The sequence below is a fragment of the Callospermophilus lateralis genome, chromosome 11 (assembly GCF_048772815.1).
Source record: "Callospermophilus lateralis isolate mCalLat2 chromosome 11, mCalLat2.hap1, whole genome shotgun sequence".
NCBI classification, from domain to species: Eukaryota; Metazoa; Chordata; class Mammalia; order Rodentia; family Sciuridae; genus Callospermophilus; species Callospermophilus lateralis.
Genome location: NC_135315.1, coordinates 59,871,137 through 59,897,701, shown reverse-complemented (window position 1 = coordinate 59,897,701; position 26,565 = coordinate 59,871,137). Strand labels below are relative to the sequence as shown.

Sequence of the window (26,565 nt, the reverse complement as noted above, 5' to 3'; positions counted from 1 at the left end):
GACAATACTTGCCTCATGCTTAGAATGTGCAAGATTTATCTTAAAAAAAAAACGGACATGACTTCAATCTCCTCCTTTAACATGGTTTTTGCACTATCCTTAGAATAAAGAGCACATCTGGTCCCTGTAACTTCTCCAGCATCATTGAGCACTACTCTCTCTCTCATTCTGTGGTCTGGTCACACTGGTCTTCTCCCTGGTCCTCAAACTTAGTGATCTTTCTTGCCTGTGGCCTTTATAAAAGGCTTCATTCTCCCACGCAAGTTCACTCTCTCTTCTACGACCAACCCCCGGCAAGTCTGTTTAAACATCTTTAGGAAACCTTTCCTAGATCCACTCTTCTGCCCCCATACTGTTTCCTTCAAGTCCCTCCCAGAGTTCCTTATAGCAGTTGGTACACTTAGAATTACCAACTATTTGCTTATTATCATCTTCCCCTTATATAGTTAAAGCTCCACAAAGACAAAAAACATGTCTGTTTTGTTCACTACTATACTCCTGTACATCTCATGGACAAGAAATATTAATCACAAAGAAATCAGTACAAAAATCATAACACAAGGGCTGGGGCTCAATGGTAGCGCACCTGCCTGGCATGTGTGAGGCACTGGGTTCAATTCTCAGCACCACATATAAATAAATAAAGGTCTAGCAACAACTAAAAAATAAACATATTTTTAAAAAAACACAACAGAAGCATCATAAACCAGCATTGGAAAATTTAGAAGAAACACAACATGGTCCATATACTAAAAATTAATGAAATAAAAAGATAAAATATTTAAAATATTTTCCTACTAAAAATTGCCCCCAAAAAAGTCACTATTGGTAAAAATAAATTGCTTTAACCTTTTAGAAAACAAAATGATATATCTTTGACCAAGCAATTTCAGGAACACCATAAAACTAATTAAAGATATGTACAACTTTCTCTGCAGCATTGTATCCAAAAGGAAAAGACAAACCAAAGGGCAATAACCGAGTTTTACATAAATAAATTGTCATTTATTCCTTCAGTGTTATAATTATGAAAAGATATTTAAGATACATTAAGCTTAATAAAAGTTGTATTCATGTATAAAATTATTAATAAATCTCTCATAATGAAAAGCATAAAATATCGATGACAACGGATTAATATATTTAGAAAAATCTAAGAGAAATACACCAAATTGCTCTCTGGGAATTGTCATTTCTATCTGTCATTCTGATAATGTTTGATAATTGTAACTAGGAGCAAAAAATACTCTTGTAATCAGAGAGAGAAAATGTGTTTTAAGTGTCATCTAAACTGATATTTATGTCAAAAGTTCTCAATTTGGGGGCCAGGGATGTAGTTCAGTGATAGACATGTACTTAGCAGTTTTGGTGCTAATTCAAACCCAACACCAAAAAAAGAAAAGTTCTCTCTTTTAAAAAACAGATGGGCTAGGAATGGTGGCACACACCTGTTATCTCAGTGACTCAGGAGGCTGAGGCAGGAGGATCAGAAGTTAAAGGTCAGCCTCAGCAATTTAGTGAAGCCCTAAGCAACTTAGCAATCCGTTTGAAAATATAAAATCAGAAAAGCTGGGGATATGACTTAGTGGTTAGGTACCCCTGTGTACGTATACACACACACACACAAACATATAATTTCTAAATTTTTATATATATTTATTTATTTTATAAATATTTATTTATATTGATGTAGCTCAGTGGTAGAGCAACAGCATGACTGAGGCCCTGGGTTCTAACACCAATATTTATAAATAAATTTTAAAAAGCATAAACATACACTTTAGACAGATCTCCAAAACTGATGGTCAGTAAAAATGATGTTCATTTCAAGTTGATAAAAGTACTAGTTTCTAAACTTAGTGTACCCCTTGATAAACAATCAGAACCAAGGAAGAAAATCTAAAATACTAGATTGAGACTGTTTACTTGATAGCTAAATGCTCAAAACGACATTTATTTCACTGATATTTCTTAAGTTTATTTTTTACACATTAGTTCCAGTAGTATACAGTGTACAAAATAATAAAACATTTTAAAACAGTCACCTTGAAATTCAGAGTTTTTGAGTACATGTCTCCCTATCTCATTCTACAACCAAAAATGGTACTTAAAAATACTTCTCATTCTGATAGAAAAAAATCTTAAGTATACTCCACTATGAAAGCAAAACAGACTCAGCAATGTTGGGGTTTTCCGTACCTCTCTAGAAAAGGGAAATTAAGAGTTAATATTATTTAACAATTTTTGTACTAGGCACTGGCTTGTACCACTTGGTGCCCTCTATCCATAGAATCTAAGACAAACTACACAAACAGCTCTGAAGAGAATGGACATTTCAACTAGGGACTGTGAGATGAATTTTGTTTTGAATTTAAAGGGTTTTTTCCCCTTTTCTATATTGCTTTGAATTTCCTTAATGAAGGAATAAATTACACCTTTTTAAATAGGTAATAAAATGTACCCACAGCACTCATATATTCTGTACAGGGGAATTTAAACTGCAAATGTGAAGCACAATAATACTCTAGTTTTTTTAAAATACACTTTTTTAAATTTTTTTTTAAGAGAGAGAGAATTTTTCAATATTTATTCTCTAGTTTTCAGCGGACACAACATCTTTGTATGTAGTGCTGAGGATCGAACCCGGGCTGCATGCTACTGCTTGAGCCACATCCCCAGCCCAACAATAATACTCTATAATCAAAAACTTTAATTTAGCATTAGATAACAAACATGCTGTATTTCTCTTATCTAATAGGTTTTATCTAAAACATTCTGAAATATAACTATGAAATATAACTGTGGATTAAAGTTAAATTGTTGCTGTCAAAAAACATCGGAAAGGGGCTGGAGTTGTAACTCAGTGGCAGAGCGCTTGCCTAGCACATGTGAGGCACTAGGTTCGATCCTCGGCACCACATAATGAATAAATAAATGAAATTTAAAAAAAAACTTTAAACCTGTGCAGGTTATTAATCTGGTACTTCCAATTCTTAAACTTAAAGAAATAAACATATGAGGGCCAGGGTTGTGGCCTAGTGGTAGAGCGCTCGTCTAGCATGCGTGAGGCACTGGGTTCAATCCTGGGACCACATAAAAATAAACAAATAAAGGTATTATGTCCATCTATAACTAAAAATACATGTAAAAAAAGAAATAAACATATGTTCAGAAGGGATACACTATTTTTCTGTAATGGCAAAAATAAATATTAAGTGGATTTAGTTTCTTTGTAGCATAATATATCATCATCAAAAATTAGTACACAGGGCTGGGGTTGTGGCTCGGGGGTAGAGTGCTCACCTAGCACATGCAAAGCCCTGGGTTCGATCCTCAGCATCACATAAAAATAAACAAATAAGATAAATATATAAAAAAATTACTACACAGGGCTGGGTTGTAGCTCAGTGGTAGAGAACTTGCCTCACATGGTGAGGCATGGGGTTCGATCCTCAACATCACATAAAATAAAAGTATTGTACCCATCTACGACTAAAAATACTTTTTAAAAAAGTAGTGCATGTTTTGAAAGCATATCTAGAACACTCCATTTTGTTTCACCCCACTAAAATTAAGCACACTGAGAGCAAGAACTTTATTTTTTTATTCCTAGCACTTAGTACAATGCTGCTTGGCATATGGTAGCCACTCAAAAATTTGCAAAAATGAATGAATTTGAATAATGTAAATGAATACAGAAAAGTTTTTAACTAGAAGTAAAAATAACAGAATCACATAATATATCCATTTGCTTTACTGGAATTCAACTGTAAAACCAAGCAAAACAAACGAAATGTAAATCATGCATACGGATCTGCCCTAAAGTGGAGAGAAAACCTGAATCTGCAGTTCTCTCCCTATGTCTGTCTCCATAGCTCTCACACAGTGAACACCACAGTAGCCACGTGTGATTTAAGTTATATGAAAGAAAAAAATTTAAACATAATATGGACCAACTAATTGAACTGGCATACTACCCAGAACACAGTACTTTTCTCCAAAGCTGGCCTCTTAAAAGGACTTCCAAGAATAATTCTGACAACAGAAAAATTTCACCTTAGAAGATGACTAGAACACAGCTTTCCCACATACAAATACAGTGCAATTCTATTTTATGTCATGTTGACAACTATAGCTGTATCTGAGAAACATGCACAGTGTTCTTGTTTTTATTCATTTTATTCTTTAATATTTCTTTTATGATTTACAAATGTTGTTTTCATAACTTAGCAAGACCCTGTCTTAAAATAAAAAATAAGAAAGTACTGGGGATGTGGTTCACTGGTTTAGCACCCCTGATTTCAATCCCTGCTACCAAAAAAAAGAAAAGTAAAGTAAAACACTCTATTAAGTTTTTAAATAGCCACAAAAGTCCTTTTCACATTTATCATGGAAAGGCTATATCTGATGTCAGTACTCCTGTACTTGACCTAAAACAATACTACCCCTATGGTATATTTTTAATTGTTAATAAATTTACTCACACAACACTTTTTAGCCTACTGCTATATGCTACCTTAACAATTTCTTAACTAATAAACATGCCATTCATACTGTATCTTTTCATAAAGAACTGACAATTTTTAATTAAAATTTACTTAAATATATATGAAATAGAAAAAACAATAATCCAAAATAAGTTACCTGAACATCATAGAGTGCTACAATATTTTCATGCTGAAGTTCCTGTTAAGGAAATTGAGAAATAAATAAAGATCCTAGTAATTTTAATATATTTCAGTGTGTAAATACAAATTAAAGTATACATATACATATGTTCCAGCATATCACACCTTTATTAAAAGCCTAGAATAATTCAATTTATTACAACGAAATAATATGTCTGACCAAACTTTATTTGGGATCTAAATATTTTCTTTACCATAATTTTTTTGGATTTCTAATAAAGTGAGTACTCTCCTTTACAAAGCAAATGTTACTTAAATAGGGCCAAAGACTTTCTACTACTTTTTTCTAGTTTTCTAAATTTGATATTCTTTGTAATGGCAATGGAGATAAAATTCCAAAGTGCTTTTAAAAAGCATATTATAAGCTTGCAAGAAAACAAACTATAATTCTTAGCCCAAAAAACTGAAACTCTTTCCAAAGAACTCTCAGCAGGATAATTATGAGGAAAGCTGGTGAGTGTTCGGTGAAGGTTCCATGCTCATTTTAGTTTGGGAAACACTGGGTAGGGTACACTGAAACTGGTAAGATTTTTCACTTTAATGAGCCAAGTGTTTTGTGACTGCCCAAATATTTAGTAAACAGGATTTTCCAAATTTATTTAACCATGGAACCCTTTTTTCCTCAAAGCCTCTCCCTTGGATTATACTGGCTGTAAATCATCTAAAAAAAACCACCTCTAAGGAAAATAACTTTCTTCAATTTATAAGGAAAGAAAAAAGACCCCAAGAGTCCTCACTATTCCCCAAAATTTAATTATATGTGTAAGAGGTCAGCATTAGAAGAAAACAATGTATCAGATGGGACTGCCTGGCCCTTTTCTCAAACAGTAACACAATAACTAGAAAAAAAGAAATTATGAGAAGCTAAAATCAGTCTTCACAGAATCCCTGTAAGTCTGGCCAAGAACCACAAGTATCTATTTTTTAAAAATTATTATTAGTTCTAATTAGTTATACATAACAGAAAAATACATTTCAGTTCATAAAAACAGCCTCAGAAAGTCAGGAGCTCTGGGGCACACCAGTAATCTCAGTGGTTCTGGAGGCTGAAACAGGAGGATTTCAAACTCAAAAATCAGCCTCAACAATTTATCCAGGTTCTAAGCAACTTAACAAGACCTTATCTCAATAAAAATAAAAATAAATAAAAATTAAAAGGCCTGGGACCATGTTTTAGTGTTCAAACACCCCTGGGTTCAATCTCTGGAACCAAAAAAAGAAAAAAAAAAAAAAAAAAAAACAGCTTCAGAGCACTCAATGATTCAAAAAACTGATCATGCAAAAATGAGCAGCAGCTGAATTGTCAAACTTGGGCCCAATTACCAAAATGGCAAAGAATGTCATTACTTATTCATTAAATTTAGAATAGTCTTTAACCTAGATAATTACACTGCATAAAAGTAACATACCTTTAAGATTTTAATTTCCTTTCCAAGCAGTATTTGTGATTTTGACAAGTTCTTTTTATTAATACTTTTAATAGCTACCTCCCAATCAGTTTTCTGAAAAGAAAAACAATGTCACTCCTGGAAAGTATTACATAGAAACAACTCAACAGGAAAAAAAAAAAAAATCTATAAGCACAAAGATCGTTTTAACAAATAAATGCATGGCACTTGGGAAAATGAAAAAGAACCTCGATCTCAACAAGAAAATGGTCTCATAAATTATATTTTAACAAGCCAATGTCCTACAACACAGCTACTAAAAACAGCAAATATGAAGTCCATAACAGGAACTGGCATCAAATGAAAAAATACAGTATACAACCAACTAAGAATTATGGATAAACGTGTTTACAAATTTGGAAAGTGATATGGTTAACTGAAAACAGTATTTGTTAGCTTGACTAGATTATAGGTGTTTTAATTTTTTTTCTTGAGTTTTTCCTTACTTTCATAACAAATGAAAAGTAAGACAGCCCATTTCTAACATGCATGCCCCTTGGCAACTATCACAACAGTCAAATCCTTTATAATTTCCACCACTCCCAATGTGCCTTCCCAAATTCTTTAGATTCTAAAACCTCATGTGACCTTTCTTGCGAAACAGCAAAGGCTTTTAAAGAATCTCTTAAAGGCTTGAACATGCGTTCTTCTTTATTTTCATTATAAATGAAGCGTCCAACTATCTTTTCCACTCGGGGCCCTTCTAACCAGGAGGGGAAGACAGTATGGAGCTCCTCAGGGTGTAGAGGAACAAATGCTGGGGAAAGTAATACTTCCCAGTTTGAGAAAGCCTCAGGCGGGAAACCCGCCCATTTTCCGCTGGATCTGCAATTACCATCCTTAAAGGTGTCAAGTCCCGGCAACCCAGGGCTGGAGCTGCGAGGAACCAAAGGTCCATGATTGAGCCTCCAGAGATGCAAGGAACAGTGCTATCATTTGGGTTAACTTCAGGTGGAAAAGCTTGCCAGGGCGGCTTACGGGGTCGAAACCCTAAGCGCACTACTGACTAGGAGGGGACATCAATGACCCTGCGCCCGTCGGTAGGTGGAGCGCTGCCTAGAGGCTCCGGCCTCAAAACAATCCTCGCACTACCAAAACAAACCCCGCGACACTGACAGCGCGCACAATGGCAGGCCCCAGGCGGCAAGCCATGATAGGGGGACCTCGACTCCTGCGGCTTGGTCAAGTTTCACGACCCCTTATTCGGGCTGCGGCCCAGGGGTCCCGGCCTCGTCCTGGCCAGCTGGGCAGGCAGCGCTCACCTGGCGGTGCCGCCCCCGGAAAACCACGGCGAAGGCCCCGTGTCCCACGAGGTCCCTCTTGCTGTACTCGAAGTCGCCCACCACCTCCATGGCCGCGCCCGGGGGGCATACAGCGGGCGGGCAGGCGGCGCGACGAACCGGGATCAGCACCGCGGGCTCGCGAACCCCAAGCGCGCCCGCGGGCAGCGGGACTGGGGCAGCCGCGGCCCCGGGCCCGGGCGGACACTCATGCCGTAAGGCCGGAGCGGAAATGGGGGAGGCCGCCGCGCGGAGCCGAGGTCAGCGAGGCCTGGCCCGGCCCCGGACGCTCCTCATGGCCCGGCCCGCCGCGAGCTCTTTGGCGAAGCGGCCTCGGCGATGCCCGGCCAGGGGCGCCGTCGCCGTCACTGTGCGACTCCGGAGTCGCACATGCACCCGAAAGAGGTGCGACACCCGGTCCTCCCCATCCCCAGCTTGCTCGGCCGCCTCGGCCCCCTCCTCCCGGGGCGCTGCTGCTGTGGCAGCCGCCGCCCTAAAACCCGCACAGCCGCTGTCCTTTCGTTTCCCCGCCTCGCGGTAGCGCCCAACGCACTCGAACTGGGACGCCGGCCGCTCCGGTGCCGACTGCCGGCCCTCCGCGACGTAAGCACGTCTTGTAGGACGCAGCACGCGGCGATGCCCGCTCCTTCCGCCGAGAAAAGGAGTTCGTGCATCTGGGCGCGGCGCCCTCAGCCAAAGCAAATCCAGAGTCACTGAGGCAAGGAAGGTGCGGGCTCGTGCGGCCAGAGGTAGTGACCCGCTGCAGGCTCCAAGCTGGCGCTGGGAGCCGATTAGAGCCGGCCACGCCCTGGCTTTGAGTCTGCTTGCCAGGAAGTGGGCTTCAGAGAAACCCGTATTGAATACCATTTGCAGGCAGGACGCGGGTATTGCTTGTGCAGTGTAGACCCCCAGGAGTCCAGGGAGGGCAAAGGAGCAATTCCCAGAACCCAGGCTTTCCCTTGACCTCTCAAACCAAAATGCATACTGCAGACTTTCTCCCACCCTTTCTTAGGCTTTGCTCTCTAAAGGGATACTGTCCTGCAGGGATTCCGCACGTTTTGGGGGCTCCCTGGCCTCTGTGAAAAGCTGATGACAGTGCAGGAAGCCCTTCTCAGAGAAATGCTTATGCCCTCAGAGGTAATATTGTACATATTTGTATGGTCTGTCCTAGGCAAGTGACCTGCAAGTTTGACCTCAGGTTTAAGGAAAATTTCTTTCTTTTTTTTTTTAATGCTTTTATTTTGTTTGTTTATTATTATTTTTTTAATGTGGTGCCTGGGAATCGAACCCAGTGCCTCGTGCATGCTAGGCAAGGGCTCTACCACAGATCCACAACCCCAGCCCCTTTGAGGAAAATTTCTTTTGTACCTAATTATTAAGGTTGTTCAAGTAACAAGGAGCTTCTTTGTCAACTTCGAGGAAGTCTTTCATGAAACCATTTTATAAACAATACGCTTGAAAATGACAAAGAAAATTCAGGCCCCTAAAAACTCAACGTGTTTTTAGGGTTTTGCTTTCATGTTATCTCTTACCACCTCAATAACATTCCCTATCCCTGCACTCCCAACTCTGAAGGCCAAGCAAGGACCCTAAAAAATTCCAGCCTTATAGCAATCAATTCAGAATTCCAAGAGAAACCTCTGTTTTCACTCCATTTTCTGTTTTTAATAACACAATACCACAAACTGAGTAAGTAGGTTAGTCAATTTTCCATTGCTATTACAAAATACCTGAGGCTGGATCCTTTATAAAGAAAATAGGTTTATTTAGCTCACAAAGAGCTAAATATTTGGCTGAAAGTCCAAAGTGTGTAGCACCAGCTCTGCTAAAAGCCTCATGGCAAATTGCATCATGATGGGAGTGGTGGGAGATGGCGAGATCACATGATGAAGCCAAAGAGTGGGAAGAAGCCAGTCTTGTTCTTTTGTAATGATTCACTCTGGAGAAAACTACTTAGGATCCCAGAACTATATTAACCCCTTCTGAGGGTAGCACCACTAACGGCTTCTCACTAGGATCCACCTCTTAAACATGTCTCACCACCTCAACACCACCACATTAAAAACCAAGCTTCCAGCCCATGAAACTGTGGGGGCTAAGATCCCACCATATCCAAACCATAATCAGCAAGTCATAAAGAAAAAAAAGATTTACACTGATTCACAGTTCTTGACTCCAAATTGAGGGGACACATCTGGCAATGACTTTCTTGCTGAAGAGTCACATGGTAGCACGTGTCATTACAACAGAAGAAACAGGGAGCAAGAGAGGAACCTAGCCAAACTGGCTCCCCTTCTTCCCTCACTAACCCCAACAATCCTGGGGATCCAACACAGGGCCTCATATATGCTAAGCAGGTATTTTACCCCTGAACTACATCCCCTGCCCCAATCTGGCTTATATAGCAGACTCACTCTCAAAGCAACCCATTAATCTACTCATGGAATGCACAGGTTAACCCATTCATGAAAGCAGAACCACAATTACCTGTGAGAGGTCCTGTATCTTTTTTTCTTTTTTTTTTTTTTAATTCTTTAATTTTTTTTTTTTTTTAGTTGTCAATGGACTTTTATTTATTTATTTATTTATATGCAGTGCTGAGATTCGAACCCAGTCCCTCACATGTGCTAGGCAAGTCCTCTACTACTGAGCTACAACCCCAGCCCAGGTCCTGTTTCTTAACATCTCATGATGGGGATTAAATTTCAATGTGAGTTTTGGAAGAAGCAAACCATATTTAAACAACCTTTCTCACACCCTCACAATGTAAGGGCTTGGAGCTTCTGTCCCCACCACTGTGCACACTCACATAATTCGATCCCTACTTCAAAATCTGACCTTGGTGGTTGTGTCAGACTCTGAACGTCTGGAGCCTTCAAATTGAGAACAGCCACAACCTCATTGGATTATTAAGGGGAGTAACTGAGCTAAAAGTAAAAATAATAACAATGATGATGATGATAAATGATCTAACAGTGTAAAGTGATCAGATCACCTTCTGGCACAAATAAAGAACTACTGAAGTCTTGGTTAAGTATGGTGAAATCAGGGCTGAGGCTGGGGCTCAGCGGTAGAGCACTCGCCTAGCGCCTGCGAGGCCCTGGGTTCGAGCCTTAGGCACCACATAAAAATAAATAAATGAAATAAAGGTATTGTGTACAACTAAAAAATAATATTAAGAAAAAAAAAAAAAACTAGTGAAATCAAAGCTACTCTGAGGCAGCCCTTCGCCAAACCCAGACCTTCGGGATCCCATCCCCACTCTTCTCCATCTACTCCCCAGGTGATTTACAAGTGAACAGAGACCCAATTTCTCAGCTTCAGGGATAAACCATCTATACCTGCTAAGGCCACTTTATCTGCAGACATCTGGAGAATCCACTTCCCCAAAAGCAATGAGTGTAAAATGTTCGGAGAGCAGGGACTCAGCGGAGGGAGACAACACAGCTGGAGTAGAGCCAGTTTACACAGTTTACACAGTGTCTAGCTCCCATCATGGGGAGCCCGAGGAGAACCCCCTCTGGCTGCCAGGCAGTCAGAGAAACTGCAGGCTTCAGCATCTGTCCCTGGAGCAGCCCTCAGTCCTCCTGCTGGTCACCTCACCGTCCAGATGAGGACGCAAGTGTATCCTTTGTTAGTTGAACCAATGGAATCGATGGATATTTCACACATGTCTGTGTCTCCGAATTTTGGTGATGAGATACAATCCATAATCCCTAAAAGTCCCCAAAGACCCTAAAACTCCCATTTACAAGGTTGTATCTGTTAGAAACACATTATATGTTTGTGCATGTATGTACATATTTTATATATGTGTGTATATGTGTGTATACATACAGACATAAAAATATATTTACACACATATATAAAATTTTGAGATGTTTTAATGCCACTAAAAGTCACATCCTCACCTGAGGGCGTTACAAAGGTATTAATTAAGAAGCCACCTCTAGGCCCTTGGTGTAAACATCATTTGCGCCCTGTATTCAAGGCTAAGCACATGTAGCTCACCCATATTAGGATATTTTTTTACATTGACCCTAATTATCAAAAGAAATGGTGGGGGGTTGGGATTGTGGCTCAGAGGAAAAGCGCTCACCTAGCACACGTGAGGCCCTGAGTTTGATCCTCAGCACCACATAAAAATTAAATAATGGTATTGTGTCCACCTACAACTAAAGAAAAAATATATTTAAAAAAAAGAAGAAGAAGAAGAAGTGGTGGGGTAGGAGGAGCTTTGCTAAAGAAATGTTTAGTTAGGACTATGTGGGTAACAAATAAGAAGACTCAAATGTGATAAAGTTAAAAGTAAAGAAATGGAGGCTGGGATTGTGGCTCAGTGGCAGAACGCTTGCTCGCTTGTGTGAGGCACTGGGTTCGATTCTCAGCACTGCATATAAATGAATTTTAAAAAGGTCCATTGACAACTAAAAAATAAATAAAATAAAATAAAAATTTAAAAAGTAAAGAATTGGAGATAAAGGTACAGGTGCACCTCTCTCTGGAGTTTCCAGGCAGGGCCTTCAAAGCAAACTACCAATAGAACCAGGGACCTATAGAAGACCACTTTCTTCTCTTGTCACAAACCTCCAAAATGGCTGAAAGATAAACACTGATAGCCATCAGTCTGATATGCAGATGCTAATTCACATTAAGGGGGTGGGGGCTAGGGAAGAATAGAATTACTTTAGGAACAGCAGAGTGAAGGGAGGGGAGGGGGTTTGGGGGTAGGAAGGACAGTAGAATAAATCAGACATAATTATCCTATGTACATATATAACTACATAGGTGGGATTCCACATCATGTATTGTCGGAAGCCATTCTCACACGTGACTGGGTGACTCCCGGTTAGGGTCTGAGGCGCTCTGGCTGTGTCGGAGCTTTCCCGGCCCTCTCCTGTTGAGAGAACCTGTCTGTGTGGGGGTGTAACTGACCACTGACCCCGGAGGCCCAATCACTGACCCTGACCTTGGAGTGTGGCCCCCCTTCAACCTTCATTGGATGGAATTATCCCCTGAATTTCTTGCTCCCCAATAAAAGGCTACTCCCTGGCGTGCTCACTCTCTCTCTCTCCTGCTAGCCCTGAGTAATCCTTGCTGCCCTGCCGGGCGGTTAGAGGAGGGAACCAGAGAGGGGAGCCGTCTCGGACCTGGTCATAGAAAAAAGGTAACTGAGTCTGTGTGTTTATTTCGATCTCGCTAGCTAACTTTTATGCCAAGAACCTCATTAATGAAACCATTGCGCTGGCCGCATGGTAGAATTGGCGCCCAACGTGGGGCATTCTAGATTAGCTAGATTGAGTGGGAGCGCGCTATAAAGATAAAGAAAAAAGTAAAGATAAAGGAAGTGGTGACAATTTGGGTCACAAAAGTACCTTAAGATATTGAAGGAAAGAGACGTTAAATTAATTAAAATAAAAAATTCAACTTCTACCTATAAGGAAATGTAACTATTTTAGACAGTATAATTAATCAGAAAGGAAAACAGATAAAGAAAGCTCAGTTATTACAATTCTTAGAGATTGTAGGTAAATATTGTCCTTGGTTTTGTAAACAAGAATCTCCAAATTTACTTACTTGGGAGAAATTAGGAAGAAAGTTACAAAAGGTCTGTCTTTCTAATGAATTACCTAGAGACATAGATAATATTCAGAGAACCTGGACGGCTTTGGAAGTTTGTCTTTTTAAATATACGGGCCAGAATTCGTGGCCCCCTGAAGACCTGCTAAAAGGCATTCAAAGGGCCATCAAGTCTATTCAAATGGAAAATCCGCCTGAGGCTAAGTTAATTCCTTTTCCCTTAAGCCACTTAAAAACAAAGGCACTAGGGACCAGGCCCAAAGTTAAAAATGTAAATTTAAACTTGCAAAATCAGGCTACTCCGCAGGGAGATTATGGAGAGCAATATCAGAGAGGAGATACCTCCGAGGTCCTAGAGAGTCCTCCAGAGGAGGTAAAGGATCTTCCTGTAGAGGAAAATGCGGAAGAGATTCCTAGAGGGGCTCAGAGTTCTCAGCCACGTGACTTAAAAGCCCAATTTCAAAATGGCGATAACACAGAACCTTTACCAGCTAATCTATGGGGAAGAGATATTTTTACCAAAATGGGATTATTATTAGTTACTCCTAACTCTATGAGATCAGTTGAGGAAGTTAGTCAGAGATATTTTCCTGGAGATGATAGGGAGACCCTTCAGGAAGAGTATCTGTTTACAAACCAGTCTCCACGACAAAGATTAGTAAATGCTCCAAGCCAAAATTTTTATTAGGGGCCCTGAGTACTTCCCCGATCCCTAAGACAGCTGAAAAAATCACTTGGCTCACAGAGGAGCCTATATGGATTTCTCAGTGGCCCATCTCAGGGGAAAAGCTTAAAATAATTCATAGGTTAGTAGAGGAACAACTTCAGGCTGGTCATATAGAACCAACGCTTAGTCCTTGGAACACACCTATTTTTGTTATTAAGAAAAAGTCAGGAAATTGGAGATTGCTGCAGGATTTAAGGGCAATAAATCATGCAATTCAGCCTATGGGATCCTTACAGCCAGAACTTCCCTCTCCCACAGCCATTCCTTTAGATTATAGCTTGATGGTAATAGATTTAAAAGACTGTTTTTTCTCTATAAGGTTACATCCTGGAGATTGTGAGAGATTTGCTTTCACTGTCCCAACAATTAATTTTAAGGAACCCGTTAAAAGATATTGCTGGAAAGTACTCCCACAGGGAATGCGTAATAGTCCTACTCTGTGCCAAAAATACGTAGACCAGGCGATAGATCCCATAAGAAGTAGCTTTCCTGATGCATATATTATTCATTTTATGGATGATATATTATTGGCTCATGCTAATCCAGAGGTACTTTCAAAAATTTTTACTCAGTTAGAGACTTCGCTTGCAACAATGGGTTTATACATAGCTCCTCAAAAAATTCAAAAAGTGTCACCTTTTCAATATCTAGGTCAGATAATTCAAGGACGTACAATCCGTCCTCAAAATCTTCAGATAAAAATTAAGGAGTTACACACCCTTAATGATTTTCAAAAGCTATTAGGAGATATTAATTGGCTGAGGCCATCCTTAAAACTAACTACTTCTGAGTTAAGTCCTTTATTTCAGATATTACAAGGAAATCCTTTTCCAACCTCTCCACGTCAGCTAACTTTAGAGACTAAAACAGCTTTAAGGAAAGTTAAAAATGCAATTAAAAATGCACAGCTTACTAGAGTTGATCCTAAGGAAATGGTGTATTTATTAATATTTCCAACTGAACATACACCAACAGGAGTCATATGGCAAAAATTAGGAGTTATTGAGTGGATTTATTTATCCCACTCCCCTCAAAAAACATTAATTCCTTTTCATGATTCTATAGCTCAATTAGTAATTAAGGGTAGAACTAGGATTTTACAATTAATTGGATTTAAACCTGATATCATAATTATTCCATTTTCTGTTCAACAGATTAATTGGCTTTTTCAAACTTGTAGCTCATGGCAAATAGCTTTTGCTGATTTTCCTGGCCAGATAGATAGTCACTATCCTCGTGATAAGATTATACAATTTACATCATTAACGTCACTTATTTTTCCAAAGATTGTACCTGCCCATCCTATAGATGAAGCCTTATCAGTGTTCACTGATGGATCAAGTTCAGGTAAAACAGGATTTTATAGTCGTGTTCACACAGAGGTAATACAAACTTCTTATACTTCTGCCCAAAGACCAGAGCTTCAAGCTCTGATTTGTGCCTTAACTTACTTTGCAAATGAGCCTATTAACATTTATTCTGACAGCTTATATGCAGTCGAAGTTACTAAAAATATTGAAACTTCAGTTATTGGGTATACTTCATCACAAGAGTTATTTAAATTATTTCATAATTTACAAAAGACAGTGCTAATGCGGAAATATCCATGTTTCATAGGACATATACGAGCTCATACTAATCTTCCAGGACCTTTAGCTTTAGGTAATAACAAAATTGACAAACTCGTAGCTTTTTGTCAACAGATGTCTTCATATGACTGTGCACTAGCTTCCCATTCCTTACATCATCAAAATGCTTTTAGCTTACGTAAAAAATTTAATATTACTAGAGAACAAGCTCGTCAGATTGTAAGCCAATGCCCTAAGTGTGTTATTCACACTCCATCTCTGCCATCAGGGGTAAATCCCCGTGGATTAAAGCCAAATCAAATCTGGCAAATGGACGTAACTCATATTCCTCAATAAACATAAACAGTGTTATGTACATGTCATAGTGGACACTTATTCTAGATTTATTTTTGCCACAGCACGTACTAAGGAAAATTCTCAAAATGTAATTTCTCATTGCCTAGCAGCTTTTTCTGTTTTAGGATGCCCTATACAGATTAAAACAGATAATGCTCCAGCTTATGTGAGCTCTTCTTTTCAACAATTTTGTCAAGAGTTTAAAATTAATCATAAAACAAAAATTCCTTATAACCCCCAAGGTCAAGCCATTGTACAACAAGCTCATTTATCTATTAAACTTCAATTACAAAAATTAAAAAGGGGGGATAGGCTTATGACTCCCCAAAATAGCCTTAATCATGCCTTGTTTGTTTTAAATTTTTTAAACTGTGACGCAGAAGGTCACACTGCTGCTGAGAGACAAATGTCTCCCTCAGTAACAGGCCCTTTAGGCAGAGTTTTGTGGAAAGATTTACAAACCGGTCAGTGGAAGGGCCCAGACCCGGTGATTATATGGGGCAGAGGGCATGCTTGTATTTTCCCAGAAAATTCTTCTCGTCCTATTTGGGTGCCTGAACGTGCTATCAGACATGGAAGAGATAGAACCCAGATTGAAGCGACTGAGGATCGACCCAGAGGAGCCCCCATCCAGAAGGAGGAGATATCGGAAAAGGATGAAGAAAGACCAGATTGACCCAGCCAAAAAGCTGATTTCATAGGAAGACGTGAAGAAGCTAACAACCCAGGCTTCCTGAATACTTAGAGACCTAGGAGAAAACAGGACCCCAATGATGATGGTAGCAACAGTAATTGCCCTACTGGGCTGTCAGGTAAAGGGGGATCAAGTAGACACTTACTGGACATATTTCCCAGATCCACCCCTGGTACACCCAGCTGTGTGGACTGGAGAATCTATTCCAGTATTTACTAATGACTCATTCATGATGGGAGGATTTACAGATACTCATATTACTCCCAATCATGTGACTAGATTTAATTATTCTGGCTATAGAGCCCAATTACCCTTGTGTTGGTCCCACGATAAACATGCTGGCTGTCTGAAAGTATCATTCGAAGAAAAGACAGCGATTGGTAGACCTAGACTGACAAATAATTCTATTTATGGAGATTTAAAACCTAATACTAGATCAGTAATTAAGATGGGACTTTCCCATAACAAGCCAGTCATTTCTGCAAAACCTCCACAGATACACCACTGTCCAAATAGTTCTACAATTGAGATTGGCACCTTTCCTAAATGGATGGATTGTATAAATCCCTTTCCTGTACAACATAAGGTGTCTAAAGATAGTGGGTATATTTTAGACTGGTCTCCAAAAATTGATAAGAGACAATTACGAAGAAATTCTGCTATGACACCTACAGGATTTGTTAGTAATATTTTGACTTATAGTAAAGGTGGTGTTCAAAAAGATATTTGGCGTTTAATTGCTGCCTCAGAATTCTTACATTTTACAGACAAACCCTTACCAATATTTATTGGCAAGAACTGTAAAGAGGGATCTTGCTATGGCTTACGAGCTTGTGTCCAATCTCCTTATGTTTTAATTATTGGAAATGTAAAAGTTAAATAGATAAATGACAGATATATTGTTACTTGTAAAAAATGTAACCTAACCAATTGTATTACTAGGTATAATGGAGAAAAGGGAGTGCTGATACTTCATCAGCCCTCTTTTGTTTTATTACCTGCTAATATTTCAGAGCCATAGTATGCTGATGCTGGTTTACAAGTCTTACAGCAAATTCATGCCCAGCTGACAAGACCTAAACGTGCTATTGGAGTTATAATTGTTGGTGTTTTGGCGCTAGTCTCTTTTATTGCCTCAACTGTCTCTGCGTCTCTGACATTGTCTCAAAATATTCAGCATGCAAAATTTCTTAATAATTTAGCTCAAAATACTTCCAAGGCTCTGCGTAATCAAGTAAATATTGATGAAAAGATTGAAACTAAATTAAACGCCTTAGAGGCAACTGTTATTGACATAGGTAATGAACTTTCAGCCTTAAAATTTAAAGAAAGGCTTAAATGCCATGCTAATTATAAGTATGTGTGTGTTACAGCTGCCAAGTACAATGCTTCTCTCTGAGATTGGGAGAAGGTTAAAAACCATTTGTCAGGTATTTGGCAAAATAGTAATAATAGCTTGGATATTCTGGAACTTCATCACCATATCCAAGACATTCAAAATAATAGAGCTGATTTTTCAGATCCTTCTTCTTTGGCTAACCAAATATTGAAGGAGTTAAATGGATTCAACCCTGGAAATATTCTCAAACACTCGGCCTGGTACATTATTGGATTATTCTCTTTGCTGCTAATTCTCTATTGCATTATAATTGTAGGATGGCGAGTCTTCAGAACAAAAATGCAGAAACTCCAGAGAGTGAACCGCCACCTCATTTTTGCGAAAAGAAAGGGGGAATATGTCGGAAGCCATTCTCACACGTGACTGGGTGACTCCCGGTTAGGGTCTGAGGCGCTCTGGCTGTGTCGGAGCTTTCCCGGCCCTCTCCTGTTGAGAGAACCTGTCTGTGTGGGGGTGTAACTGACCACTGACCCCGGAGGCCCAATCACTGACCCTGACCTTGGAGTGCGGCCCCCCTTCAACCTTCATTGGATGGAATTATCCCCTGAATTTCTTGCTCCCCAATAAAAGGCTACTCCCTGGCGTGCTCACTCTCTCTCTCTCCTGCTAGCCCTGAGTAATCCTTGCTGCCCTGCCGGGCGGTTAGAGGAGGGAACCAGAGAGGGGAGCCGTCTCGGACCTGGTCATAGAAAAAAGGTAACTGAGTCTGTGTGTTTATTTCGATCTCGCTAGCTAACTTTTATGCCAAGAACCTCATTAATGAAACCATTGCGCTGGCCGCATGGTAGAATGTATAACCAGACAAATGAGAAATTACACTCCATTATATATGATGTATCAAAGTGCATTCTACTCTCATGTACAATTAATTAAAACAAATTTAAAAAATTTTTTAAATCTCAAATCCAAATTCAGAAGGGATTATTATCTTTACAACTTCAATCAAGGTGCTGGACAGGGAACGATCATCCAAAGCTGAGGAGTAGAACTGAGAAAGTTTGGGTCACCTTGTATAATTAAGGCTGCTCCCAATGCAGCTAGCAGGTGGGTCTTTGTTGTTGCTGTTGTTTTGGAACGGAGGATTGAACCTGGAGGCACCTTACCTTTGAGAGACATCCCCAGACAGGTTCTGGATGGACTCCAAATCTTTTTTTAAATATATATTTTTTTTAGTTATAAGGTGGTCACAATATCTCAATTATTTATTTTTATGTGGCGCTGAGGGTTGAACCCAGCACCTCACATGTGCTAAGCAAGTGCTCTACCGCTGAACTACAACTCTAGCACCAGCCTCTAACTCTTAATCTACCTGCCTCAGCCTCCCAAATTGCTGGGATACAGACATGTGCCATGGCACCAGACCAGTCAACAGGGAAAGAGGTGATTCCCCAGAAGCAGGGACAGAATAGGTACCCCAAAAGGTACTCAACATAGTGGCAAGGGAGGATATCTAGCTTTATTCTAAAATCGAATAGTTGATTGGATTCATTTTCAGTTCTTAATTTATCCTATTAACGATACATGTATGTGAATGTATGTGAATAAACAGGTACATATGATAAACTATTGAAAGGTTTCAGTATCTGTTAGTAAAAAGAACAATAGTAACTGCAATGAGAGACGAAATTAATGATGAATATAAAAATACTAATATGAATCCATTAGTTCATCAGCCCAATGATGTAGGATTTTCTGGTAGTGAAGGGCCTCCTATGAAAATCAATGAGAGAAGTATTCTGCTTGGCAGGAGACATTCTGAGATTTAGGAGAGTAGCCACTTCTTTATTATCTTCAAATCACATCATTGGTATTGCTTCTATTTTGGTTCGATTGTTTCTGCTTTGATCATGAATTGCTGATGATTTGAATTTCTTGTGAATAGTTAAGAGTGTGGTGTTTGGGTATTTATTCGTGAAGGAAGTTGCAATAAAATATGGAAAATGAGCACATAAAAGGAAGGGACAGTGAAGTTTGTATATATTTCTTAAAATTTTGAAGAAATATCATAACCACAAACCTTTGCAATCATAAAAATAAATCTTTTAAAGTGGTAATAATAAACTTAAGCCTAGGAATCTTCTGATACAATGTAGAATTGAGAATGGCAGGGAGCAGTTTTGGGGGTTTCTGTTTTTGTTTTTCAGGCACTAGGGATTGAAACCAGGGGCTCTTAACCACTGAGCCACATCCTCAGCCCTTTTTATTTTGAAACAGAGTCTCACTAACTTGCTTAGGGCCTTGAGAAGTCGCTGAGGCTGGTTTTTAACTTACCTATCATCCTGCCTAAGCCTCCCAAATTGCTGGGATTGTAGGAATCCACCACCACACCTGGCAGGAGCAGTTTTAATATTGTACAAAAATCAGTCTAAAATGTGCACTTCTGCTGGTTATGGTAGCACATACCTATAATCCTAGCAACTCAGGAGCTGAAACAAGAGAATCACAAGTTTGAGGGAGACTCAGAAACTTAACCCAGACCTTCAGCAACTTAGGGAGACCCTGCCTCAAAATAAAAAATAAAAAGGACTGGGGTAACGTAGCTCATTGGTAAATGCACTCCAAAATAAACAACAATTTAGCTATTTCAACCCAGAATATGAGTGACTTACTTTGTTACTGCCATAATCAGTAGCTCAAAATTCATATATTTCATAGGAATGGCAATAATGTTTTACTAATGCTAATGGTTGAAATAAAGAACATTTGCAGGCTGGGGATGTGGCTCAAGTGGTAGTGCGCTTGCCTGGCATGCGCGGGGTGCTGGGTTCGATCCTCAGCACCACATAAAAATAAAAAAATAAAGATGTTGTGTCAAAAAAAAAAAAGTTGTGTCCACCGAAAACTAAAAAATAAATATTAAAAAATTCTCTCTTTGAAAAAAAAAAAGAATATTTGCAAACATCACTGAGATACATTCCAAAGAATATCGTGAGTCTGTTTCCCAAATAAACATTTGAAATGCCAAAACACCTAAAAGAAATATTTTTCTCCACTTTCCACATTTTAAAAAAGATTTTTTACTGATGAGACAATAAAGAAAATGAAGTTTTAAAACGTAATACTGGGGATTGAAGTTAGAACCCGGCACATGCTAGGCATGCAGCACTCTACCAATGAGTTGCAGCCTCAGCCCCCAAAATTTAAGATGAAAAACGTCTTAATTTTTTTTAAAAAAATTAATATTTATTTTTTAGTTTTAGGTGGACATAGTACCTTTATTTTATTATTTTTATGTGGTGCTGAGGATCGAACTCCGTGCCTCACACATGCCAGGCAAGCACTCTACCACTTGAGCCACATCCCCAGCCCCAAATTTTTAAAAAAACTTAATCAGAAATTTAAACAGACTCTACTGTGTGCTTTTTTTTTTTTTTTTTTTAAATGAGCATCTTTGGCCATTATGGGATTTTTTTAGTACCTTAAAAAAGAATGAGACCAATACAGATGTCTAGATTTTTGTTCTCTCTCATAAAACAAAGTCTTTCTAAAATGACCAAACAGCTGTCTAAGATTGGGTTCTCTAGAAACAGATGCTGGTTCATCTTGCTAATGCCACTGTCTATTGCTGAGATCCTGAAGGAGCTGATAGCCGGAGTCTGTGTTTCCCCAGTGGGAACCACCTCCTTCCAAAGGAAGTCTGGGCAGCACATCTCTGAGGCTACTACAACTACTTAGAAAATTTGAAGGGCAGGCTGTAATTTTCCACTATTACCAATGCCACATCTGTCTGTGTGTTTGTTTGTTTTTAATTCTGGGGATCAAACCCAGGGGCACTTTATCACTGAGCTATGTCCACAGCCCTTTTTAATTTTTATTTCGAATTAGGTGAAACAGGGTCTCACTAAGTTGCCCAAGCTGGGCTTGACCTCACAATCCTCCTGTCTCAGCCTCCAGAGTTACTGGAATTAAAGTCATGAAACACCACACCCCACTGTTGTGTCTCTTTTTTCCATATAGAATCATTTTAATAATATACTTAAAATGCAAATTTTAAGACTGAAGATTGTTTAGTGAGTCTTGCAAATAATGTGGAACAATAACTGAAAGCATATATTAATTTTTTTCCAAATACTGGGAATCAAACCCGGGGCACTTTACCATTGAGGTGCATGTCCAATTTTTTCTATTTATTTTAAGACATGGTCTCACTAAGTTGTCCAGACTGGTCTGAAACTTGGGATCCTCTTGCCGCAGCCTCTCAACTCCCTGGGATTACAGGTGTACACACCTGGTAAAGCACATATTCAATTTGACTGTCAGTGCTCAAGAAAATTTATTTCAATGAGAAATATGCATATGAAAACTTTCTTGTGGGACATAGCTCAGTATAAAGATGTGCTTAACATGTATGAGGTCACGAATTTGATCCCCAACATAAAAAACAAATAAAAACGAGAAGAAATTTTTGATATTAAATTTTGTACTGATAGTGCTAGTGTAATACTAAGGGGAAAATCTAGTGTTTCATCCAAACATTAAGATAATTTTCAGATATTTGGCTTTTAGTCATTATATTCAATTATCTCTGGATGATGCAATATATTTGTAAATTAAGTAAATAATTTTAAGTCTTTCCTTAATAAATTTTATATTTACTGCCAGATGTCAAATACACTGAAGGGAAAATGATCTGAATATTGGAATTAAAATATTGACAACTGAATGAAGTCCTGGACCTTGACAGGCAGTTGTTGCCCTGGATGACAAACCAGCTAAGAAATGCTATCAATTCTAATTGATTAAAGCCTAATAAAAATTGTAAAACAGGAGTGGCTAAAAAAGTAATAAGTATCGGGCACAGTGGTGCATGCCATAATCTCAGCAAATCAGGAGGCTGAGGCAGGAGAATTGCAAATTCAAGGCCAGCCTGAGTAACTAGTGGGACCCTGTCTCAAAATAAAAATTAAAAAAGGACTGGGATGTAGCTCATTGCAGGGTGTCCCAGGGTTCAATCTCCAGTACTGGGGGGCGGGGGGTGGAAATTCAGCTGGGCTGGAGATGTAGCTCAGTGGTAGAACATTTGCCTAGCATACACCATGCCCTGGGTTTTGTTCCCAGCATTGCACAAAGAAAAGTGAAGTTGATAGATCAATTTAATGGTTATCAAAATATGAACTTAGAGGTCTCCTGCAGGTCTCCAAGGCACATTCAAGGGTTCTATGAAGTCAAAACTATTTTCATAATAATACAAACTGATGATTTGCCTTTTTCACTGTGTCAGTATGTGAACTGAGATTGCAAAATCAGTGATGGATGAAATATCTGGCATTTTAGCAGAATCTGAACAATGTCACTAAAATGTACTAGTTGTCGTCATGTTTTTCACCACCATGTCATTTCCAAGATAAAAAAAATAAAATTAAAAAGCCAGTTTCTCATAAGACTTGGTGCAGCATTACTGATTTTCTAAGATCTCAACCTTAGTACATTTTTTTAATACCATTTGTGACAAAAATGGGAAGTCCACACAGAGCACTTCTGCATACTGAAAAGCATGGCTGGCTCTAGGAAAAGCGTTTGTCCTATGTCAGCCACCATTTTCATGGAATGCATTTTTACTTGAAAGGACAACTGACAAACTGGCTATTCAGACTTGGTATTTAAAAGACATTTTTTCCTTAAAACAGAATGAATTGAGCCTGTCATATCAAGGAAAATAATACCCACAGTATTGCTGAGAATAAAATTTGAGTTTCCGAGTAAAAATCATGATTTTAAAAAACAGTAGTTCACCACTGTGAGCATGATAGCTTCCCAATACTGAAATACATTTCTGATGAGATCTGGTTAACAAATGTGATTTTTAAGTGTTGTATAATAAAGTGTGTAAACATTTGGAAGACCTGCATAAACCCAATATTTTCCAAATAACCAATGCATGATTAAAAAAACCACTGATAGGTAAAAGTTCTATTCAAAGAACAAAATCCACCAATAGATTTTAATCTAGAGTATGAAAAGTTTGCTGTTATGGTTCAGAGCCTACATTGAAATGAACCTGTTTGTCGTTTGTTTTTTTTTTTTTGTTTTGTTTTGTTTTGTTTTTCCCCCTAATACTAGAAATAGAGCCCAGAGTTATTTTACCACTCAGCTATATCCCCAGTTCTTTTTATTTTTTAATTTTATTATTTTTTTATTTTTTAGTACTGGGATCTAGAACCCAGGGGCCTCTTTATCACTGAACCACATCCCCAGCCCTTTTTATTTTTTTATTATTTTTTAAATTAATTTTTATTGTTGGTTGTTCAAAACATTACATAGTTCTTGATATATCATATTTCACACTTTGATTCAAGTGGGATATGAACTCCCATTTTTACCCCTTATACAGACTGCAGAATCACATCAGTTGCACATCCATTGATTTACATATTGCCATACTAGTGTCTGTTGTATTCTGCTGCCTTTCCTATCCTCTACTATCCCCTCTCCACCCCCCCCCCAGCCCTTTTTATTTTTTATTTTGAGATAGGGCCTCACTAAGTTGCGGAGGCTGGCCTCCAACTCATGATCCTAAGCCTCAGCCTCCTGAGCTGATGGGACTACAGGTGTGTATCACAACAATCAGCCATTGTAAATAACCTTGAAGAAACAACCACTTGTCAAATTTTGCTGCAGTATCAGAGAAGATTATCCTAAAGGCTATTAAAACTCCTCTCTTTCTTAACTACTTACCTAAGAGGCCATATTTTCTTTATATACTTCAACCAAAACAAATTGAATCAATCAAACAAATTGAATGTAAATATAGATATGAGAGTCCAGTTGTTTTCTGTAAGCCAGACAGACAATAAAAGACTTGCAAATATCTCACCAATTTTTGATATGAATAGTATTGTAATTTTCCATAATATACCATTTATGTTATATTTATGTTAATATTACTGGATTTAATATTCTAAAATGAATATTATAAAATAAAAAATATATTTTTTAATGTCTCCAGTATAATTTCTTTTTCTTTTCTTTTTTTTTTTTTTTTTTTTTTTTTTTTTTTTTTTTGGTAGTACTAGGGTTTGAATCTGGGGCACACTATGAGTGAGCTATATTCCCAGGCCTTTTTATTTTTATTTTGAAATGATATCACTAAGTTGCTAAGGCTGGCCTTGAACTTGGCAATCCTCCTGCTTCAGCCTCCCAAGTCCCTGGGATTATAGGCATGTACCACCACTCCTGGCCCCCATTTTAGTTTCTGATATAGTATGTATATCAATAGATAGAACCTGCATAAACCAAAGCTTTTTGAGACCCTGAAAACATTTTCAGGATAGCCAGGTGCAGTGCTATGTGCCTGTAGTCCCAGCAACTTGGAAGGTTAAAGCACAAGGATCACTTGAGCTCAGCTGGTGGTGGCAGAGAAAGATGTTTGCTGACTAGAGAAACATTTGGTGGTAGAATTTGGAGGTCCTGATGAGGTACTATGAAGTAGAAGGTGAAGTTGGATTTCTTTGGCTTATTATAAGCAGAGACTCTGTTGAATAGTCTTTATTTTCAAGGCTACTTCACCTAATACAGATCCAGTAACTCTTGATTCTTCATTAGATAAGTCTCTAATCATAAGGATTTATTTATAGTTGAGTAATTGCTAACACTGGGAAACTGAAGTTTCCCTTTTTTTTCTCTCCAGTGTGGTGAGAATTGCTGATCTGATATTTTCACCAAACTCAAGAGGAAGTGAATGCTTTGTCTTGACCACAGGGCCCAAAGCCATCTCCTCTGCTTCTCCAGGATCTGGCCTGGATCTCTGCCTGAGGTCAGCCACATAGTACACAGCTGATAGCCGCAGCTCTCAGGAAGGAAACCCGTGGGGGCTGTGGGCCTTCCTCAAAGGGAGGAAGAAGCAAAACCCACTGGCAACAAGGGAAAAAAAAAAAAGTGTGTGGTCTCAGTGTAGAAATAAGTAGACAGGGCGCTGGGGATGTAACTCAGTGGTAGAGCAAGACCCTGGGTTCCAGCCCCAGAATAGGAAGGAAGGAAATAAGCACGGGAGGGAGGGAGGGAGGAGAAAAGAAAGAAAAGTAGAGAGACCCAAAGAACCAACAGGATCCCTGCTGTGAGGTTATCCTGCAACACTGCATGTTGGCAGAAAGGGGGTCATCAAGAGAAACTAGAGGCCTCTTGTCCTCCTCCTAATGAGAAACTGATGTGACTCCATGTTTGAGAAACCAGCCTCAATCTCAGAGCAAAGCCTGTCCAAGGAAGGGAGGGTGACCCTTGTGCTTGGAAAAACCCACAGAGCACTCCTAGGCACAAACCCACCCTGCTGAGTTGTTTGTCTGTAAATAACAGGAGAGATCTGCGGTGCCAGGTATCCCTGACTCCTTTAGGCTAGGTGAGGACCCATAGCAATCCCCCTAACAACCACCAATCAGCATGAGACAGGGAAAATACCTGGGATGACAGATGACCCCCCCCAGTAGTTTATGGTGGTTGATAACATGTTGGAAAACCATGTAGTTCAGCACGTACACCCCTCGTGGCTTAAACCAATCAGTTCAAAGGAACCCCCCTCTTGGACTAACCAATCACCCCTACCCAACTTGTTCCCTCCAATGAATGTGCTAATCAATGTTAAGAGTTGTTGTTTGACTTTCCCACAGTATGGAATGATTTGCTGTGTGATGTTGTGACACATAGAGTATCCCCCCCAAAGCTATAAAATCTCACTGAACAAAGGACCGGGGCTCACTCTCTGGGACCACTGCGTCAGAAACGGTTAAGTCCAGGCACTAGCTTGCAATAAAGACTCTTGTGTGATTGCATCGGATTCGGCTCCTGGAGATACATTGGGGTCCCACGAATCTGGCATTACAATAACACCACA

At 39.2% G+C, this 26,565-nt stretch overlaps 1 protein-coding gene across 1 annotated transcript in view; it reads right to left on the bottom strand.

Annotated features, from left to right (window-relative positions):
- Ulk2 (unc-51 like autophagy activating kinase 2) overlaps positions 1 to 7,506 on the bottom strand; it is a 102,757-nt gene extending 95,251 nt beyond the window's left edge. The window contains exons 1-3 of the mRNA XM_076870209.1: positions 7,399 to 7,506; positions 6,098 to 6,190; positions 4,645 to 4,686 (exon numbers count right to left, since the gene is read on the bottom strand). Coding sequence (XP_076726324.1) covers positions 4,645 to 4,686; positions 6,098 to 6,190; positions 7,399 to 7,488 — 225 coding nt within the window. The 5' untranslated portion in view covers positions 7,489 to 7,506. The remainder of the gene's footprint in view (positions 1 to 4,644; positions 4,687 to 6,097; positions 6,191 to 7,398) is intronic.
- Positions 7,507 to 26,565: the final 19,059 nt, after the last annotated feature.